This window comes from Polistes dominula, unplaced genomic scaffold, assembly GCF_049000335.1.
Source record: "Polistes dominula isolate Pdom_NZ unplaced genomic scaffold, Pdom_raw_medaka contig_373, whole genome shotgun sequence".
Taxonomy (NCBI): domain Eukaryota; kingdom Metazoa; phylum Arthropoda; class Insecta; order Hymenoptera; family Vespidae; genus Polistes; species Polistes dominula.
The window spans coordinates 3,002,395-3,024,870 of record NW_028300899.1 but is presented as its reverse complement, the minus strand read 5'-3'; the positions used below and the strand labels follow the sequence as shown (position 1 = coordinate 3,024,870).

The following is a 22,476-nucleotide window of genomic DNA, read 5'->3' as shown; positions in this document are numbered from 1 at the left end:
CTCTCTCTCTCACACACACACACACTTTAACTCTCTTTCTTTTTTTCTTTTTTTTGATCCAAGAAAATCATTGTAAACTGACATCTCTATCGGTACCACAAAATGTTGACAGCTGTCAGGAACAATTTTTTTTTTTATTTATGACAAGTTACAATTTAAAAATTTATTTATATAATCGCACTATTTAAAATTTATTCTAACTCAAATGAAAAAATTTCATTAGAATAGTTTCACAGTATCTATTTTTAAAGTTTGGGAGAAATAATTTTTTTATACGAATAAAAATGTTCAGCAATATTTTTTCTTCGACTTGCAAATGTTTGAAAAGAATGGTAATCCTTTTTAAAACAATTCGATTCTATGAAATATATTCTATATACATGTATGTATGTATGTGTAATAATTCAGAATTAAAATTGGAAGTATAGTTAGACGAATTATTTCCTGGAATCTTTCAACAAGGATTCGGTATTTCGAATTTATCCTACAGAAGTTTTCCTACAAAAAAGAAGGACGAATTTTTTTGAAAAATACGACGATTTACTCGACTTTCATCCCATGTTTCATGAATGCACGATAAACTCGTTTTAGAATATAAGGATAAAAATGTTGGGAAAAAAAAGTAAAATAAAGAAAAGAAATATATAGATAAATTTACGAAGAAAAGAGATAGAAAATTTATTTATAAGTGAGAAACGAATGAAAAGTACGTAGATAAATGAACGGTTTAAACCAAATATACGAAGAAAAAGAAATTGAAAAGAAAAAGGTTAGATGAAAATGTGAGAATCAAGAAGAAGGAACCGTAAATAAAATAAAAAAGGAGATAGATGAAATTAAGATTAGGATTTTGAACACGTTAAACGATACTTTTAATCCTCGAATTTCCCTTCCTTTTTCTTTGAGTACATTCTAACCATTTCCCGATTTACGTCTTTTAATTAGAATTCATAATCAAATCCGAAAAAGGTTGAGTCTGCTGAAATTCGACAAATATTTTAGCAGCTTACATGAAAAACTGGAGGTTCGTAAGTTTTATCGAATTTTCATTTAATGAAATTAACCCCCATTACTGTACTACCATTTTTAACTGAGAAAAAATTCCGACCAAAGCAATATATAGAAATGGTTTAGAAATAGACCAAAATTGTGAAAAAATATTGTTGGAATAATTATAAAAATAAATGATATCTCCCGCAAATTCAAATAAAGTTTAACGCGAAATCTTTGGAAAGTTATTTAAATTCGTTTAGTTTTTTATATAAGCTACCGTTATATTTTATACTTCAGTTAAATCGTGAAAAACCTAAATCTTACATGAAATAATAGGGCGTTTTAGGGAAAGCATACAAAAATAATTTCACTATACATTTAAACTAGTTGTTTTAAGAAATAACTAGAATACATATATAAATTCACAAGAGGAAAATATTAAAAGTATGAGAATGAAATTTAAACTGTCTTTAAATTTTAAGTCTTCAAATTATAAGTAAATAATATAAGATTTGTGTGAAAATATTGGATCACTGAACTAAAAAAACCAGGACTCAGAACCGTTAATCAACTTTTTCACGAATGGTTATTTAGTTAGCATAAACATGCAAGAATCTACAATAAAAAATATGAAAATTTATTTGAAACTTCTCATTTCATATTTAAAATAAAAACAAATTTTATCTCCCTTAACACTTTAAATCTTATTTCCACCACCAACACTTTCCCTTTTTTAATGGAAACCTTTTTAAACGTTTCTAAACACTCACGTAAAGGTCAACTCGTGTTTCCTGACCAGAATTCAAAATAGATGATAATTTTTATTAAAACTCTGCTATGAATTTTCTTCGCTTTGGTTCGTTTGTTTCTTCTTTTATAATTATATTTTCATTTCTTTCTTTTAATATCACGCAAGGCAATACGTTTTGAAACATTTAACCCCCAAACTAGTACATGCAGACCACGAAACCATAGAAGAGTTATGGTGTCAACCTCCGGTAGCACGCGGAGCCGTGAAACTAGAATAAAAAATTCATCGGCGTAACATTTCGTAAACTAGTGTTCTAACTTTCCTACCATGGGCATATAGATACGATGATTTATTTAAAACCACATGCGAAATTCTTGAATATCTTAAACGATTTCATCGTCAATTAAAATTAATAATTATTTTCGATTCGAACGATTTTGAATAATCACTTTTCTTTTATTATTTTTTTTTTTTAATCCACTTTACTTTTCGTAAAATTTATTTCGAAATATTTATCAATTTTTTGTTGTATATTTAATTACAATTTAAGTGAACTTTGAATGAAACACATATCATATTACAACTTGTAAATTAACTTTTTATAGAGTAAATAATTATTTTAACTGATTATTAATTATTAATAATAAAAAATTAACAAAATATGAAAAAGAAGACTTGCGAAATTAACTACTTGTTAATTATTTATCAATAAATTTCTTTTCGTTTACTATCATTTTGAATAAATATAATTTGTTCGATTGTTCGATGTTTCCTTTTCGCCGAATAAATTTTCTTTTTTTACAAATTTTTGAAATTGATTATATTTTTTTCAAGACACTTAAAGACGAAGATTTGGAAAGGTAAAAGTGACAAAAAGGGTGGAAAGCAACGGTCACGTTCGACGTTTGCAAACGACATTGACAAAGTAATACGAGCTGGTTTCTGTAAAGTAAGCGAATTCGAACGCTTTGAACTTCGATCGATTTTAATTTGCTACTCGAAAATCCACGGAATCCTTCTTCGAGGCAAGAAGAAAAAGAAGAAGAAAAAGAATAAGAAAACTTTCGAATACGTGTGTGCTATTTCGTCCAAAAGTGATTGATAGTCAAAACGTAACTGGTTTACTTCATGCCATCTTCGCGTTTAAAACGAGAAAAAATTAAAAAGGAAAAAAAAAGACCTCAAAAAAAGTCTAACAACTTCCGGCTGGCTCAGTCTGATTTTTTAAACAAACAAATCCTTATGTATATAATAAAAAAAATATATAAAGCAAAGATTTATCTTTTCTTACTTTTTGTATCATACAAAAAGTTGACGCCTTTATAATAATATAATAATTTTTGTCTACATGAAAATATGGCAAAATAAAATTCGTTCTAATAATAATCTTGCCATAAAAAATCATTCTAATTGGTTATTACAATTTCTACCAATAAAATAAAGAGATAAAAAGAAAAATAAGAATATATATTTATGTAAGATTAATCTTTGAGCTTGTTTATTTACTAAAAATATACCGCTAATTGAACAAATTATAAAATATAAAGAATAAATAATAATATCAAACAAAACGAAGTGACATTATGTTACATTACTTACTAATTAATATTCGAAGTTGCTTTGAAGAATCAATGCAACATTTGAAAAAGAAAAACAGACGCAAAGAAAGACTTAGAAAAGAAAAAGAAAAATAAAAATAAACAAAAGGTACATATACATAGTTACGACAAAATTTGCTAGACACGAACTCCTCCCGAAAAGACCGGACGAATTTCGTTTACGCTTGAAAACATTCAAAGTTACAATTCTATACCTTTTGAAACATATTTTCAAATCTATTAAATGTTTTTTCGTATAACTTTGAAACGTATTTTTTGATTCGTTTCTCGTGATTAAAACTCGATTAAACGAATACGTGTATTCGATATAATGAAATCTCGTTCGCGTCTCGTCCTAAAAGTAAAAAAGAAAAAAAAAGAAGAAGAAAATATTGTGTGAGTGAGAAAGAGAAAGAGAAACAGAAAGAAAAAGAGAAAGGGAAAGAAAAAGAGAGAGAAATGAGAGTGACGATGTATATGGGATACATACGCCTTTACTTTCGTAATTAACCAATTAGTACTTCTGGTACGCCAACGCGAGTAGCTAATGAAATTAGTAGTCGCATGCCGGTTATAATGACCGGTATTCCACGCGACTAATTAATTCGCGCATCAAATTCGTTTCGTGAGAGTTTCACCCCTCAAACCAACCCTCCTCCTTTCCCCATTTTTCTCCCTCACTCTATTCCCGTTCTCCGAACACCTCTACCGACTTTCCTTCCATACTTTCTCCCTTTTTCTCTCCCTTCACTTCATCTTTCCCTGTTTTATATATCGTTTCGTTTTTCTTGTTCCTTTTTTTTTCTTTTTTTTTTCTTTTTCTCCCTCGTCATCGTCTAGTAAAACTACGAGACAATGAGAAACATTTTCGTGTCAACCAACGTCCGTAAACTTTTTAATTTGCGTCAAGTGTTTTATCGACAATTCGAATACGTAATAGTCTTATAATTGGTCATCTTTCTCTCTCTCCTTCTCTCCTTATGTTTCATTGGAACATTTGACAATTTTTTTTATCAATCGAATCGTTCATAATTGGTTCGTGTTTGAAAATTTTAATCAAATTCTTAATTAATAAATCGGGAATTCGAAGTACGTGAAGGTTTCTCTCTTTTGTTCTTTTTTTTTTTTTTTTTTTTTTACCTAGAATATTTTAAAGCGAAAAATAAAAATAAAAGCGTATATTTTATATAACGTAAAAAATATATGAATAAATTCCTCTTTTTTTTCCATTACATATTATTTTTAATACTTTCTAGAATGAACGTGCGTGTATATATACGTTCATTGGAACGAACGAACGAAACGAACGAGGGAAGACGTGGAATGTATTTAGGTTGATCCACGACAAATTTAGATCAGTACGTGGCAGAGCCGCCATCAGCATAGTGGAACTACTGCTAAGAACGAACGAATACTTTTATCTTGAATATATTTCATGTGTCTTTCGATACATATATCGTTCAGAAACATACGAAAAAAAAAGAAAACTTTAAAAAATTAAACCAAACAAACCAAAAATATCATCAACATTTAATGTGCTACAATGTGTGTGTTCGTGAATTCATAAAAATAATATATCAAACCTTTAAATTATAATAGTGATCGATAAAAACTGATAGAAATAAATCAGTGAGTGATTATTTATCTGATTATAATCGCATGATTAATTCAACTTCAATCATTCGTTCATCTTTAAACTGATCGTGAAAACGGTAGGTATATTAAATTAATTATAATTAATATAACATTATCATTCAAGTATCATCGTCATGTTCATTCGTTCATAAAAACCTTGAATTTTAAAATAATATTTTTGGTAACTCATTATAAATTACTTTTGTGTGTGTGTGATTAGAAATGAGACGACCATGTTTAATGTGAAACAAAATGTGATATTATACTTCATATGAATCGCACAATTTTGCATTCGATCTAATATACGAAGTTGTACATAATACCATAATTATTCTCCATTCGTATCGAAAATTTGCAGGATCTACAACAACACAACAACAACAACAACAACAACAACAACACAACACTGCACTACACGACTTCCCCTCTATCGCGAAATCTATGAAAGCCAAATGTAAACGCTAGCTCGTGTTTCCGTTTTACTCACTGCATCCCCCACTAATTGTGTTGAATTCGGATGTAATTAAGTGCCAGTTCGTAACACGCGACACGAACCGAGCCGAACTCACTGAGAAAATTAGATCGGCTTTATTTCAATGAACAAAAGGATACATTCTGATAAGCTCATCATATATTATTTAGCATTTAAGAATATTTTTACATTATCACGGATTACAAATTTCAACAAAATTATTGTAATTTAAATAAACAAGCAAGTAGATAATACTTTAGAGAAATTTTTCGCGAATAGTTTTATTTTTTATTTTTTCTTTCCTTGAATTCTTTTCTTTTCTCTTATTTTTTCTCTTATTTTTTATTTTATTTTATGTTTTTTGAAGGACACCAACAGATGTGACGCAACGAGAAAATCAATTTTACCTTTCACTACATACGCCCTTCTAATATCTTCGATGCTTCAAAAAGCATTTCTACTCTCTCTCTCTCTCTCTTTCTCTCTTTCTTTTTCTTGCACATAGTAAGAGTAACTCCGGAAGAGATACGAAAAGGTTTCGAGTTCCACGGAGTAATCTATCGAGGCCGTTATCCGTGAAAGTGTGCGAATCTCCTGGAAAAAGAACGGAAGCTTGCAGTAAAGAACCATAAACCTCACAATGGAGTAGATAGCATTGAGCCATTTGTATGTGTATTTGTTTGTGTATGTGTGTATGTGTGTATGTGTGTTGTCCGATAGAACGAGATCGACCGTTTTATATGACGTGATTCATTGGATTCCTATCGACGATTACAATCTGAACATAAATATTTACACCTACAACGTTTGCTAGGATTTCCAATTGTCAAACCTATGAAATACTATGAAAAATGATTTACATTTAAACTTTTCCAAAATCATTTCTATCAGCCTAGATTGAATTCTATTATTTTTATTCGAAATCTAATCTACGCAAATTCAAATTTATATGCAAAGAAAAAAATAAACACGCATAAGTTTATAATAAATATAAAAATAAATTTTGTGTGTAAAGTAGGTAGGATAGTATGAATAGAAATAAAATAGAAATATATTATACCCTTGGAATTTTGTATTATGATTAGAACAATTTTGTAAGAAATAATATATTTATTTTATAAATATTTTTATCAAGACAAAACACATTTTCCATTCTAACATAATCATTCGAAATTTTCTTATTCTTACGATCACGTTCTACATGTACGTATATATGTATACATATGTATACGTACATACTATCGTTATACCTATGTATTTACATCTATACATACTGTGAAATTCTCAAGAGAGCACGTATCGTACGATATGCAATTTCTCGACAATCACCGAACAACAAAACCAACGTGAATACTCAAGTCAGATCGAAATGTAGCCAGCCAATTGAATTTGTCGATTCTTCGAACGTAGTTCGATCTAAAGTTGACATAACAGAAAAAGAACACCTCTATATATGTTTTTTAATTAAAAAAAAAAAAAATAATAATAATAAAAATAAATAAATAAATAAAATTTAATGAAATTTTCGCATGTACCGTACGGAATAAAATTCTATAAACAATAACGTTTCGAATAAATAATTGAATTCATTGTAATTCAGTATAAAGTTAACATGAAAAAGAGAAATAACGTATTTGTGATTTTTAATTAAAAAATAATCAAAATCTAACGAATTTTTTGTTCATCGTTTAGACTCGGCTCAATAAACGATAACAATGCGAATAAATAATTGAATTTATTTTTAGTTTATTTTAGTATATTGATAAAATATGTTTCAGTGTATGTTCACTGCAATATAAACAGTAAACTATCGAAACCTATAGAATAATATCCATATGTTGAAACACGCATTATATTATAGAATGCTTATCGTTCCACGAAAACGCTTGGTATGAAATTAATTGGCTAATTGATTAGCCTGGAATTATTCCCAATTGAAATATCAAATTGGCTTTAAGCAATCTCACGTATGTAAACAGGTAAGCAGGCAGGTAGGTAGATACTAGATAAACATTCCACCATAATTGAATATAATCCCTAACGAAATTTTTAGTTAAATATGAGCTACATAACGAATAAATGATAAATATAGTGATAATAGTAGGTCCCTGGTGTTACTTGTTATAATCCATTTTAATTAAATTTGAAAAATTACTGATACACAAACACGCACACTATGAACATATCTAAAACATCGGGGAGATACTTAAAATAATTTCAACGATAATACTTAGAAAAATTAAATAAAATTGAATACGATGATTAAAATAAGTATGTTAATGTATCTATTATACAATATTCATAAGTTTATAAAATAAAATTCCAAATAAAATTAGTAATAAAATGAATCGTTAGCGAGCGAATACGAGTATTTAGATTTTAAGTAGGTATAGATCTGTTCAAGTCAGACAGATCAGTAGTAAAAGCATAAACCTGTAAAAAGTATGAATAATTATAACCACCTTTTACAAAAATCTATTTCAATCAAATCTGCAATTATAAAATTATAATATTCGATCTTTAATAATAATAAAAAGAAAAAAAGATAGAAAATGTTTAGTATAATTTTTGAAAGAATGACAGGAATATAGCATTTAATAGAGGATAGAAAAAGGGAAAAGAGAGAGAGAGAGAGAGAGAGAGAGAGAGAAATAAAAGACGACAAAAAAGGGAAAGGATAAAAAAAGTAATGGTTTATGCCACGAACGTGTCAGTTTTCACACCTTTCAACCTATAACGTAATATCACGAAGATACACTTTAAATGTGTATACCTATATGCGTATGTGTGGTATGTGTGAACGTTAATACATACATCTGAACATATACGGACGTAGGATGAAAAAAAGGGAGATAAAAAATAAAATAAAAATAAAGATAAAAAGAGAGAGAGAGAGAGAGAGAGAGAAAAGAAATAGAAAAAAAGAAAGAGAAAGAAAGTTTTTCTTTGACGACAAGCACAGTTCGTTGCAATGCAACGGTGTCCTTAAAGCGGACATGTCTAGCCCGTTCTCTTTTCCGAGTATATTTGCATGCAAAATTCAAGCGAGCTTTCCCTTTTTGACGAGCTACGCACTAACATCCTAGCACATACGTTCAAAAATAAAAAGAAAGAGAGAGAGAAAAAGAAAGAGATAAGTTTCGTGCGTGTTACTGCTACTAATACAGTTGCTGATGTTGATACTACAGCCGCGAGCGTTTGCACTCCGACGTGACTGACTGAATACTGTGGAAACATTTTTTTAAACGCTCGTCATACTCCTTTCCCTGCCTTCCTTCCATACTACCACCACCACTACTACCACTACCACCACTACTACCACTACCACCACTACAACTACGACCACTACCACCACCAACAAACTTAACTTTTTTCCTTCTTTACATCTTTCACGCTACATAGATCTTCTACACACGTTGACACTTCACGAAAGTCTATGAATGAGAAAATGTACGAAATGAGGGAAAGAGAGAGAAAGATCAAGTGATAATGAACTTCCATACATGCTTAAATAATGAATATCGACGTGATAATTACGAAATCCTTATGACCACAACCCTCGGTTATTTTTTTTTCTCGTCAAGGCTAGTGTTCTTTCTTTGTTTGGTTTATTTTCTTTCTACTTCTTTTTTTTCTTTCAAGTCTCGAATATTTACCAGATAGTAACTCTTTTGGCATAGTACCAATTGGTATAATTAAAATAATTTTTTTAATAGATATGTGAGTGTATCGTATATGTGAATAAGGCAATCAAATTTCGAAGAAGATCGAGCATTCAGTTGAATAGTAAATATATCGATAGAAAATGAATGTTCATTATCGTGTACAACACGTTATCACGCTTGAAATATATAATTAAATTATTATCATTAATTAATTAGACAATTGAACCAGTAATCAAAAGTACTTAATTGATAGTAAAGTATTTTCGTTTTTTAATCTAGTAGTTGAATGAAAGTTCACTCCAATTATAAAATGGTTTAATTAATTATACGATAAGATCGAATGTTCCCACAAATTCACGCGTGTTAAATATTACAATTTATTGTGTGTGAATCGAAGTTTTAGATTTATTATATTTCACATTGGAATGAAATTGACCGTCAAATAATCAACACGTACCATGGGGCGTACTATGTACATAGTACCAAAGTCAACTTTGAAATCTCTAAATATAACAAACGAACGTACGTGTCTCGTTTGAGTTTTACGCTCGATCGATGAACAACTCTCTCTTGTCTCACACCAACAAAGTTTAACATAAAATCATTTTCTAACGAACGAGGAAACAACTTATTAGTACTTTCATTAGCTATAGACGTCGATCAAGTAAAACGAAAAAGTGATTCGACAAATTTGGCTACTTTTCACCAAACCGAAAATGCTGAAAACTCGTTCGCTTATTTATTAGACTGCTGAACAAACACACATACACACAACTGATGGTCAAATACTTGGTCCATTTGATGATAGCGTTTTTTACCACGAAAACATTCGACACGTACCATCGATTTTTCAATACCTTTTTTTTTTCTCTCACTCTCTTATTCTCTGTTCATTTTCACTCTATTTTCGCGGTATAAATTTTCATCGTCTGGTTTGTGTCAACAGACGATACCGGGGACCGTGTTACGATCGAGATTTTTTTTCGCTCCATTGAAACGTGTCCGTTTGTCGAGTCAAAAATTTATTTTCCCTTTAAAAATCCCCAAAAAAAGATTTAACAAATTTTATACAAATCTATCCTTATCATTTGTAAAAGAAATATTTTCATAAATAAATATTATAATAGTTCAAATCTAATAATATTTAAGTTAAAATTACTTTTAAAAATATTATTTATCTTATGAAATATTTGATACATTAATATTCTGCGTGATACGAATTTATGTAATATTTGTGCATTAAACAGTTACATCCTGTGTACCAAAGTTCTCATGTGTAATTGGTCAAAATTAAGCCATATAACTGGTAACGAGAGTAACGTTCGTCCCGACTGTTACTTCTACTGTTACTACTGTGTCACTTTGCTGCTGGCACGATAATGTAAAATCTCGATGCACGTTTTACCATTAACTTCTCTCTATGTTAAATTTCAACCGACACTGTTTAAAGTGTTCTACGAATTATAGTATAAAAGTATATGACACGATGAAACTAGGAGAAATTAATTATAAGCTAGACAAAGAGGTCGTTGACCTTTATACAAAAATACACAAATTTCCAAGATTTCTACATAAATAATAACTAAATCTAAAACCTTTCACACATTTAATTTATAAAAATAATAAAAATTATTCACAATTTTACACGATACCAGAATTGTATAATACTATATTTACAATTAAAATATGAAAAAGTTTTTGTCAATATTTTTAACTTTAATCGTAGGAAGAATGCTATCATGAATTTTTATTGGAACATTTAAATTAATTTTAAACAAAACAATAAAATAAAGTTAGAGAGAAATGGAGGATGCAAGTGAACAAATTTCTTTGTCTCTCTATTAGGAGGCCCTCCCTCCTCCATAATATTAAAATTTAAGGTTCTGGTAAAGTGGCACGAAGCGAGAGAAATAGACTGCCAATTTAAACTTTCCAAGGAATTCAATAGGTCCGAGATGCAGTCTCTGACCGTAAGCAGACGCAAATTTAACGTTACATATTCAACGAAAACGCTAACGTATACACTTGTAAGGGCTTCTATTCATATTGTGCCTCTCTCAAGCTTTAACTCGAACCTTTTGTACTCTCGTCTTTCTCACATATCTTACCTTATCCAAACTTACTTCTAAAACATTTGATGAATAAGATAATATAACGCAAATTTTAAATAAAATTTTATACGTATTAGACGTCAATATAAAATTGCAAAAAAAAAATTTGGAATAAAAAAATATATGTTTGTTGTCAAACTACTTGAAGATTCACACAATTAATTATTATACATTTAATCTTATAAATTCAATATAACAATCTTAAAATATTGTTAATACAATTGTAAATTTTAAATAATATTTATTTTTTAATTGAATACAATTATTTGAAATAAATAAACTTTACGTAAAAAAATTGTATTCTTTGATACAAGCGCATATGCATTTTAAACATTTCCCAAAATTATCTATAGAAAAACATTGAATTAGTATCATATCATTTTCATATTATTCGATTACTCGTATAATTAATTATTATTTAATTTTTCTCACATAGATTCAATAGAAGAATTTTCAAATCTTATTATTAGAATCATACCTTAATATTTTTTTGTTCATTATTGTAATCTCTCCAATCATTTTTACCGCAATAATTTTCTTTTTTCTTTTTAATATTAGTTCTGACAAAAATATTATTATAGAACAATGGAAGGAAAAAACTTTTGTTTCTGGAATAGAATATTTTCTATAAAAATTGGAATACAACATGGTGACTAGTGTCAAGGGATCGAGATATGTCTATCGATAGCGTACACTCTCTCATGTTTTTTACATTTCTAATATGGCTAGAGGTGCAATAGGGGTTTGCAAACAAAACGTCAGAAGCATGTATAATACTTGCGTATCAATCACCATTCGAACCACTGTTCGAAACGCATTGAAATTCCCTTGCGTTCACTGCGTTTTCCGTGTTACAATTTTCTACCTTTCTCTCTCTCTCTCTCTCTCTTTCTGTCTCTCCCATGATGCTTCTCCACGAGCATTTTTTATTACCCACATGTAACGTTGCGTTCGTTTGGAACACAAGCGTGAACAAGCGAAAACTCTCACGCACCGAGTTCGAATTAAGAGCCAACGAGAAATATGCTGGTAGTCAGCAATTATTATCGATCGAAACGAAAAAAAAAAACAACTATAGAAAATAAATATTAAAATATAAAAAATAAAAATGAGAAGAAATGGAACAGGTAGAAAAAAGAAAAAAGAAATAACATTGATAAAAATGTACCCATATTTCGTCAATACGTTATTATTCAACCGATCAAATCTGTCGCATAAGTTTAATCCTCTATCCGATCATTTTTCTTTGAAAATAAAATATATTTCTAATGAGAAATCTTTCGAAAAACAATCCACAGATTTATAATCAAAATCAATATCATAAACTTAATCAATAAATATACTTATGTAATTGGTACAACTAATTAAATTTATCAAATAAGTTTTCTTATTACCAATCATTATTATCCCTACAAAATTTAATACCGCTCATAATCAGTAAAAAAAAAAAAAAGAAAATATTTTAACTGATAAAAAATATTTGAACAAAACAAAAAAAGAAGAAAACTAAAATAAAATTAAAAAAAAAAAAGGATTATTTAATAATGGATAACTAAATAAAGCCCATGTTAATTTTAACGACCGAGACTCATCGCTAATTGCTGGTCTCGATACTAAATCTACATTAAAGAAGAGGTCAATGCCTTCTCTCTCTCTCTCTCCCTCTCTCGAAGGTTCGAAGGTGTCTAATAAAAATAAAATGAGATAGGAGGGGAGTGAAAAGAAAATAATTTATCGAGTTCGAAGTACTTTCTCTTTCTCTCTCTCTCTCTCTCTTCTCTCTCTTATCTTCTTATCCGTTAGCTTTGAGGGAGGGGAGAGAGAGAGAGAGAAGTCAATTAGACAAATTCACCGCTCACGGATCGTTACGATCTCTCACTCGGAATGCCGAGTGGAGATCATTAAGAAGGATTGACATAGATTTCTCGACGAAGAGGGTACACTGGCCGAGGGTATTTCTGTATCCGATAAAAATCGCGTCGCACCGAAGCCGGCTGTTTGGCTTCTCTTTCTCATCTTGACCTTCTTTTCCAACATGGCGAATCGTTCGTTCATTCGTTCTTTCGTTCTGTCATTCGTTCGTTCTGTCATTCGTTCGTTCGTTCGTTCGTTCGTTCGTTCACGACTCCGTCGGTCGTTATCCAACGGAAATTATGAGACGAGAAAAAAAAGAAGAAAAAGGCGCGGGATATTTTTTCCTTTCTTTCTATCCTACTCTCTTATTATTTATTTATTTATTTTATTTCATTTTTCTCTATCCCTTTTCCATCTCCGTGTTTCTTATTTTCAATAATACATTCGTTAAAATAAATAAAAAATAATATTTATTATTTCTATTTCCTTATTATTCATCTTTTAATCAAAGGAAAAGATCGAACGAGATAATATAAATGAACAAATAATTAATTAAACGAGACTAAATAATTATAAGGAAAAAAATGTATAAGAAATAAATAAAATTTTATATTTTTATTTCTTATACTTTTATTAATATTTATATTTTTATATTTTTTTATATATTTTTATTTTTAATAGATAGAACCAAAATTAATATTGGAGAAATATATACTACTACATATATTTATTCAAAGTTCCGGTATAGTATATAGTACGTAGTTTAACGATCGTTTTCGTTTGATTAAACTATCTCTGCTTTATGATCTTGTTTACTTAACGAAGCTGCCACGTTGTCGTCGCGTCGTAATGCGAGAGTACGGATTGACCCTATCGGGAACTTTCCTTTCATGAGAATACTACTCTCCGTTCATCTTGTAATTTCCGTTATCGTTCGTTCGTGCATAGAAGAGGAAAAAAAGAGAGACAGAGAGAGAGAGAGAGAGAGAGAAAGAAAGAGATAAATTCCAAGTAAAAATTTATGGAGAAATAAAAATGGATATGAAATTACTTTATTTTTGCGTCCAAGTATCGGATCGTATTCTATCAATTAATTCTGACCCTCATTAAAATCTCTTCCAATAATTATTTTTATTATTTTAATTATATACCGAATTCTCCTCACTTACAACTATGAACTCATATCGCAATGTCCATACAAAAATTGTGCGTATACTCTTGGTGTAAATTTAAATTAAAAAATGTAATTCCACATTTTTGCATTATAACTTCTAAAACACGCATATTATCTGTGAGGCTTATGCTTATTAAAATTGTTTACATTTAATATTAAACCAAGAACACATTTAATTTTAATATGTATAACACATAACAAAATAGCCTGTGTATGTTCTCTTATTTTTGTAAATTATTTTAGAATTTTGTTAAAAACATACAAAAACATTACTGAATTATTCATTAATTATATAAAAAAAAAAAAAAAAAAAAATTTCATAACAACTCGCACGTGCGTGAATTATACAATTTTTATTCTTTTGTTTTTGTCGTAGATTAAGATTTAGAATTCTATTACAAATATAGTACGTGTATATAGGTACGAAAAGGAAATTACCGGTTTTATTCCAGCGGTACTCTATCAAGAAGACATTTATGATCGTAAACGTGGCACTGATGCATACATCCGGAAAGTAACGTTGACTACTGCCTGGTTATTACTCGTACAGGAGTATTTTTGAATGACACTCTCTTTCCCTCCCTCTTTCCCCTCTCTCTTTTTTCCTCCCTTCTTTTCTATCGGTACACAACACTCCCGGTTCACTCGCGTACCACGATGTTGCATTGTTAACCTGTTAACCGAGGAACACGAGATAATTAATCACGAAAAGTTCTTTTTGTGCTTAGCTTTCGGAATGCTTTTTTTCTTTCTGTTTTTTTTTTTTTTTTTTTTTCATGAAAGAATAAAAAATAATTATAATTGTTTTATTCCCATTACCAACGTGACTCGTGTAAAAAATGAAAGAAACAATGTTTACGTTTACTTATTCCAACTATCTCTATATTTTCATTCGTATAATATTATTTCATATAATTTCACAATGGTTTTAAAAAATTGATATATTAAAAATGTTGTTTCTAGCCAATAACAAAATAACAATTAAAAGTTATACTGGTGAATATGGAAAAACAAAAACTATAACGAGATAGAGTATCGATCAAAAGTTTCGAATTTTAATTCTATCGATATTTTATTTCCATTGGTAGCGAACGAACAAAAATTAAAAAAAAAAAATAAAAACAATAGAAAAGATTTGGAGCATTGAATAATAAATAATATAAAAATAGGATCAATTCGTCGGTGATTTCGTAGTCGAATTTTTTCATACGTTAAATAAAACTATCCTTCATATTATTTTTCCAACTCTCCGAAGTTAATAAATTAAGATGAGTTGTGGTACGGAATTCCTTGCATCTAATTAGGAGACGAATTTAATTAGCGAAGGCCTTAATTAAAAGAGCACAACCGAGGCAAATTTTGAAAGTCTACCTGTTAGTCTTTCAACGACGTCCCGTAAAACTATTGTACACGATGCAAATCATTCTAACGACGTTTTCGACAATTTCATTATGCATAGAAGCTAACCACGAATCTATTACATCAACGTTACTTTATACTCATTTATAATTGCCGAAAATGTTCTAAACCAAACAAACTAGATTTCTCTATGTTTACCTTGGAAGATAAACAAAAAAGAAGAGAAATAAAACAAAAAAAGGAAAATCGACTCGTATTAAACATTGACAATTCTGCCTTTTTTTTTGTTTGGTTTCAAACATCGAACTGCAACGTACTAAAATTCACTTATAAAAAATAAACACAACCACCACACTACCACCACCACCACCACTATTATTACGAATCACAAATAAAAAATTATTATCTAAAAATAAAAATCGCAAGTATCTTGAAAATATTATTTAAAAAAAAATTAAATTTAACTAAAAAAAAAAAAAAGAGAAAGAACAATCAATTAAAATAAAAAAATATAATAAAATCAAATCGATCAACTAGAGCATCGAACGTGCGAATATTTGACGTCGAAGAGTTAGACTGAACTAAAGACTAAAGTCTCTATGCGAAAAAGAGAGAGAAAGGGAATAGAAGGAACAAGAGAATGAGAAGGAGTAAATAGAGTAGATAGGGGATTGGAAGGAAAGTGGTAGAGAGGGTGTAGAGAGGGTGTAGAGAGGTTGGGTTGGTTGAAGAGGGGGTGTAACTGAGGTGTCATCGTGCCATCAGCCATTGCATCCTTACAGCTGCTTGCTCACTACGACACTTGGACATTGGTTGACTGGTGTTAGTATCTTTTCTATGTTCTGTGTTCTAACTAACACATTCATATACTCGCATATATGCATGTGTATATATATACATATATATCAGTGTATATATCAGTGCATGTCTCTCACCGGAAGTAGATGGAACAGAATGTACTCTCCGTCGTCGTTGTCGTCGTTTACGGTGAACCGTCAGAAGCAAGGCTTCTCTTGTAATTACAAACTTGATCGTCCTGACCTGTGATCGTTACATCTTGACAATCCACACTGTCTTGGATAGTCGTCTTCATCCTCGAGATTACGAACCAAGGGCTACAAATGTCTATGTTGATGATGTATCATGCATGTGTATTTTAAACGGCTTCTCTAGATATTAAACAGACACCTTCAATTGATCGTTTATTCGATGAGATTTGAACTTGTCATTCGAGAAAAATACATTTTTTAATAATTACATTTATGCTATTAGTTATTTCGGGTTTAATCATTTTATTATTATATAAATAATATATATATATAAAATTATTATAATGTTGTGCTTGTTGATTTTCATTAGAAAAATTCTAACAAAAGCGAATGTTACTCGTTTTGTTTTCTACTTCAAATACTATTACGTATAATTTCTAATCGATACACTATCGTTTAAGATTTAATATTTTATAGACGTATATTCATTTTATTTTTTTATAATATAATCTCAATTTGAAAACAAATATGTTTGAATTTTGATTGTAATAATTTTAGCAAAGTAAATCAAATGATCCTTCTCGTGCCAATTGTTTCGTTGTTTCATTCTTAGCGTAAATTATTAAATAATAATTTTTATTTAAGAGTAGGGTACCTGTGATCTGATTTTCTTATTTTTGAATAAATAAAATATCGATAAAAAAAATATTTGACCAAATCTTTCTTTACCTATGAAAATACCAAGATCGTGGAAAGAAGCGTATCTCTTGTTGAACGAGTGAAAACCTTATATCGCGGAGATCTCCTTGAAGATTTACATGCAAACAGATCGAGAATGATAGGTTCGCGTGTTCGACCCTATATCTGATGGGATGAATCAAGCCGCAAGAAGCTATCAATCTTGAGTTGTTTACGTTATATTTCTCGTATGAAAGATTTTTCGAAATATCCACAGAAAAATCGTTGAAAGAAAATATGTTTGTGAATAAGAGTAAAGTTTTCCAGGGTCCACTGTTCTTTTACAAAATTCATGATTTTATCTGAAATGTATGTAAAAAAAAAAAAAAAATAATAAAAATAAAAAAAAAAATTCACCATAAAAAGGAAAAAGAAAAAACTAAAAGCCAATAAAAATAGGATAAAATAAACTAAGATAGAAAAAAAAAAAACAAACAAAAAAAAAGCAAAGATTACTGCCCACGCGTAATAATAATTCATCAAATTAAAATATTCATATTGCGTAGGAAAGTCGATTCGAGCGTATAAACACACACACCCATACACACACGCACAGGAAAAAAAAGAAATAAATAGATGAAAAAGATGAAAAAGAAAAATATATAAAAGCGTAATAAATTCATAAAAATGAAATATTCTGATAGCATACAAAGTTCGATTAATAAGTTATAACAGGAGAGATACAGTTCTTCTTTTAAACTATTTAAAGATTAAATGTATGACGGTGTTAAAAATAATATTCATAAAGCGTTGTGAACGTCCAATACGTTTCTACTAATAAATTGCTTTAATAAAATTATATCCTCTCTTTTCACAGACTGGCAGCATTATCTATTATGGCTTCGTATCGACGCAACGTTCTACCTTTCATCGCGTTAACTCTCTTAACGCTGCTCCCATACAATCAAGGTGCTTCTCGACCCATAAAAATTGGTAAGCAATTACTTTCTTTTCTCTTCTTACTTTTTTCTTTTGTATTTTTTTCTTTTCTTTTTTTTTTTTTTTTTTTTTTTTTAATAAGTAACTCTCTGCCTTAACCGATCTTATGCTAAACATTTTTTTTTTCGTTTTAATTTTATATCCTTTTGAAAATAAACCATTAAAAGACCGCGGTAAAGTAAGATTAACAAAACCATTTCTTGCATCGTCGTGTATCAAAGCTTACATAGACGTAATTGGTAAAAAAAAAAAAAAAACATTATAAATGAAATAAAAAAAGATTAAGCAATTATGAAAAGAGTTTTACATAAATTTAGAATAAAGAAAAATTTTTAAAAAATATGATGAATCTTTCGTATCAATCAAAAGATATGAAGGATATTAAAAATGATGCTAAATAATCCTATAAACTTACTTACGAATAGAATTTTTTTTTTATTACTCTAATTATTTTCTTTTATCAATATAGAACATAAACAATTTGATTCACATGATTCTATCTCCTTGAAAAAAAAAAAAAGAAAATCTTAAACAGTATATTTGTATCTCCTATAATAAAAATTTTACGATTAAACTATAACGAAGGTAAACAACACTGAATTAAAAATCTATGATTAATTTAAACAATATATCATAAACTATTAATAACAAATCAAATTTCAAACATAAACAATATTAAAAATTCTATAATCGATATTAAATTATGCGCTAATTCGAGCATGTAAAATTACAAAAATTACAAAAAATGAAAAGAAAAAAGAGCAATCAATAGTAAAAAAAAAAAAAAATAATAATAATAAATAAGAGGAAGAAAAAAAAAAGGAAAAGATGATGAGAAATATCTAAAAAAAAAAAAAAAAAAAAAAAAAAAAAAAGACAGAAAGAAATAGGAATAAGAAAAAGAGAAGAAATCTGAAAAAGCTTCTCAAGTTCACTCGAGGCGTCGTCGTCTTGAGTGGGAGTGGTAGAAGGAAGAAACGGGGAGGGGGAAGGGTAAAAGAGAAGACGGGATGAAAGAAGGTTGAACCCTTTTACCCATCTTTCTTTTTCTGTATCCTTTCTTCTCTTCTTCAAACCATATCTATAATACAAGCACATATATCTATATACATATATGTACGTATAAACATGTGCACATATGCGTGCATATATATATATATATATATATATATATATATATATACGTAAATGTAAGGAGTAGTCTTGCTAGAGTTACAGGATAGAACAGAAACTCCTTCTAGTGCAATCTTTATCGACATATTATGCGGCTGCTTGGCCAAAGTCACGTTCCTCTCTTTTGCTCACGTCAAAGAAATCTGCATTTGTCATCCTTGAATTCGTTGAATTTCTCTCTCTCTCTCTCTCTCTCTCTCTTTCTCTCTCAGACTGTCTTACTCTATCTTCTCTTTCTCTCTGTTATGAAAATAACCAAATATTTAGAGAAGAACGAATGACTTTCATAAGCGAATCTCGCTCTCGGTACATCCTACTTACACACACCGATGCACAAATAAACGTACACGGGATTGAATGTAATACAAGAATATGCTGCTTTTCGTCGACTAAACTCGACAAATTCCACGATATGTATTATATATATATAGTTACAGAGAAAGACATATACAGTAGACGGAGGATATATAAAGAAAGATGGAAGAAAATTGTGACGCAATTTTAACGATATAACAGCCAGTATGTATACTTAAAAACGATGTTTACGTAATGAAACAAATATTTCAACGATTTTACAATGTTTAAAAAAAATATAATATTTATGCGATATTCCTGTTAAAAAAAAAAAAGGAAAAGAATATTTATAATTATGTGTTTTCTTTTTACTTGGAAACATTTAGATTTAAAGATTAAGAATGTTAATTATGGTTGAATAAATTATTCGCGCTTGATATTTCCGTAGAGAATAAATAAAAGAACAAATCCGAACGTATGAAAAATAAAAGAGAAAACGATCCAGATAAAGACAAAAAACGTAAGAGAAAGAAAGAAAGAGAGAGAGAGAGAGAGAAATAGAAAGAAAAAAAAGGGAGATAGAGTAAGAGAGAAAAGACTTTAAACACAACGTGGACTTACATGACGTTAGCCTGGGGTGTCGTGTAAATTATGTATGACCGAAGATAAAAGTACGAAAAGTAACAGTAGAAAGGACTTTAGAAACGGGGATACGCGTAGATTACAAAAAAGCTACGTTAGTTGGGTATAGTTTTCTCTCTTTTGCACCTACAGACGAAAAAAAAGGAAGAAGAAGAAAAAAAAAAGAAAAGGAAAGAGAAAAACCTTTTTCCAACCAACTTTCTTCCTCAGAAACGCCTTTCAAGTATTACGTACGTGTATATATTTAAAATAACGTTATCTTTCTCGAGATAAACGAACGATTTCACCCGTCTCTCGTCCTACTCCTATTACTTTTTTCCTTTTCTTTTATCTCCTTTTCGTTTCTATTCTTTTCTTTACTTTTCTTTTCTTTTCTTTTTCTTGTTTATTTCCTTCTTTCGTTCTCGGGGTGTTAATGAAAAATAACTCACGACATCGTAAAAAGACATTAATTAACGATAACTTAATGAAGTTACAAATTAAAGAAACAACAAAAATTTATAGAAATAAATGAGATGAAATATATATATCTATCTTTTTTTATCTCGCATTGTAAAATTGAAATAAAAGTAGAGAGACGAACAATTTGTACTATCATCGTTCTTGACGAAGTATTCAAGTCCTGCCAGGGTATACGCGTAACAAAGATTTAAAAAAAAAAAAAAGAAAAATAAATAAATAAATGGAGAGAAATAGAAATGCAACGAGCGCAACGAAAAAGCTTTTTTTTTATTTCTTTTCCTCTAGAGGTAGGTAGGATAAAAAAAAAAAAGGAAGAAAAAAAATATGAAGGAAGGAAGGAAGGAAGGCTTGTAAATGGAAGAAGAAAACGTTTCAACCCCATAGAATTGTTGAAATCACGGAAATTGCAACGTCGTTGGAAGGATAAGCGTACGTTAGTGTCCATTTCGAAAAGAGTATAGTCGTACTGTGACTCGACCAGGACAATAGATATAACCATTGGCGACGCAGTTGTCGCAATTTTACGAGACGCGCTTTTATAAGCGCTCTCAAAGCACCTCTCCCTCTCTCTCTCTCTCTTTTTTACCTTTTTTCTATTTTCCTTTCTCTTTTCTCTTTCTATTTCTCTTTTTCTCGATAACCCTAGCAAAAACGACTGAATCCAGTATCGCGATGGTACACTAACACCGATACAAGAGAACTAAAACTGTCATTGTCACGAGAGTTACCGGCTATAGAGGTTCAGAAAAGTTCAGAAACAGTGGGGGTGAACGTTCCCTTTCACCCCCTTCTCACTCCTTCCTCTCGTTTCTACTCCCCCATAGAGAGGAGAACGATCCGATAAAATTGCTAGTCTACGATCGTATCGGTACGGTAAATAAGGATTCTATTCGCGTTGTGGTTCTACGGTTTAAACCCATAAACCATTTTCTACCTCTACTCCGATTGACTTTAGTGCTTAAGTCATTACTTCCTCGGGTAACTACCTAGTCACGGTTTAACGCTGAAAAATATCATTCAGATTACTCGTTTCGTTCGATTACGCGATAAAAAAAGAAAGAAAAGGGAGAGAAGGATACCTCTCACATAAATATAATTCTATTTCGCATCTTGATGATAAAAGTGACCCATTTCTTTTATTTTTTTTTATTTTTTAATTTTTCCTCCGCGTAACAAAACACTTTTATTGGTTAATATTCGCTCGAATGAAATATATTTCTTTAGCATTTTAATATAAATGGAAAATGAATGTTCTTTTTTCGTATTTTTGTATTGCATATTCATTCTTCAAATGATTTGTAATCGGTGTTTTGATTTTTAACGACATCACAATTGCTAATTTGCCGATTTTGTTCAATCGTTTTCATCATTCTCATCGAATTTTTCTACCGATTTATCGATCAAAACGAGAGGTACATCCTTGTCATCAAAATTTTCAAATTAAAAACGCTCCTATAAGTTTTTTGTTTCTCATACCAATACTGAATCGTATTTATAAACATCACAAATTGATTTACCAATAGTAAAATTGTCATATGTGTACCTATTGAATTTCTTCTTTTATTTTGACACACGTTCAATACTCAATAATTTTTAACTGAATAAACAAATATCTTTACATTTTGTT

At 29.7% G+C, this 22,476-nt stretch overlaps 1 protein-coding gene across 1 annotated transcript in view; it reads left to right on the top strand.

The window, feature by feature from the left end:
- The first annotated feature begins 4,708 nt into the window (after positions 1 to 4,708).
- Positions 4,709 to 22,476, top strand: part of LOC107063629 (glutamate receptor ionotropic, kainate 2) — a 46,443-nt gene continuing 28,675 nt past the window's right edge. The window contains exons 1-2 of the mRNA XM_015315539.2: positions 4,709 to 5,054; positions 18,157 to 18,272. Coding sequence (XP_015171025.2) covers positions 18,176 to 18,272 — 97 coding nt within the window. The 5' untranslated portion in view covers positions 4,709 to 5,054; positions 18,157 to 18,175. The remainder of the gene's footprint in view (positions 5,055 to 18,156; positions 18,273 to 22,476) is intronic.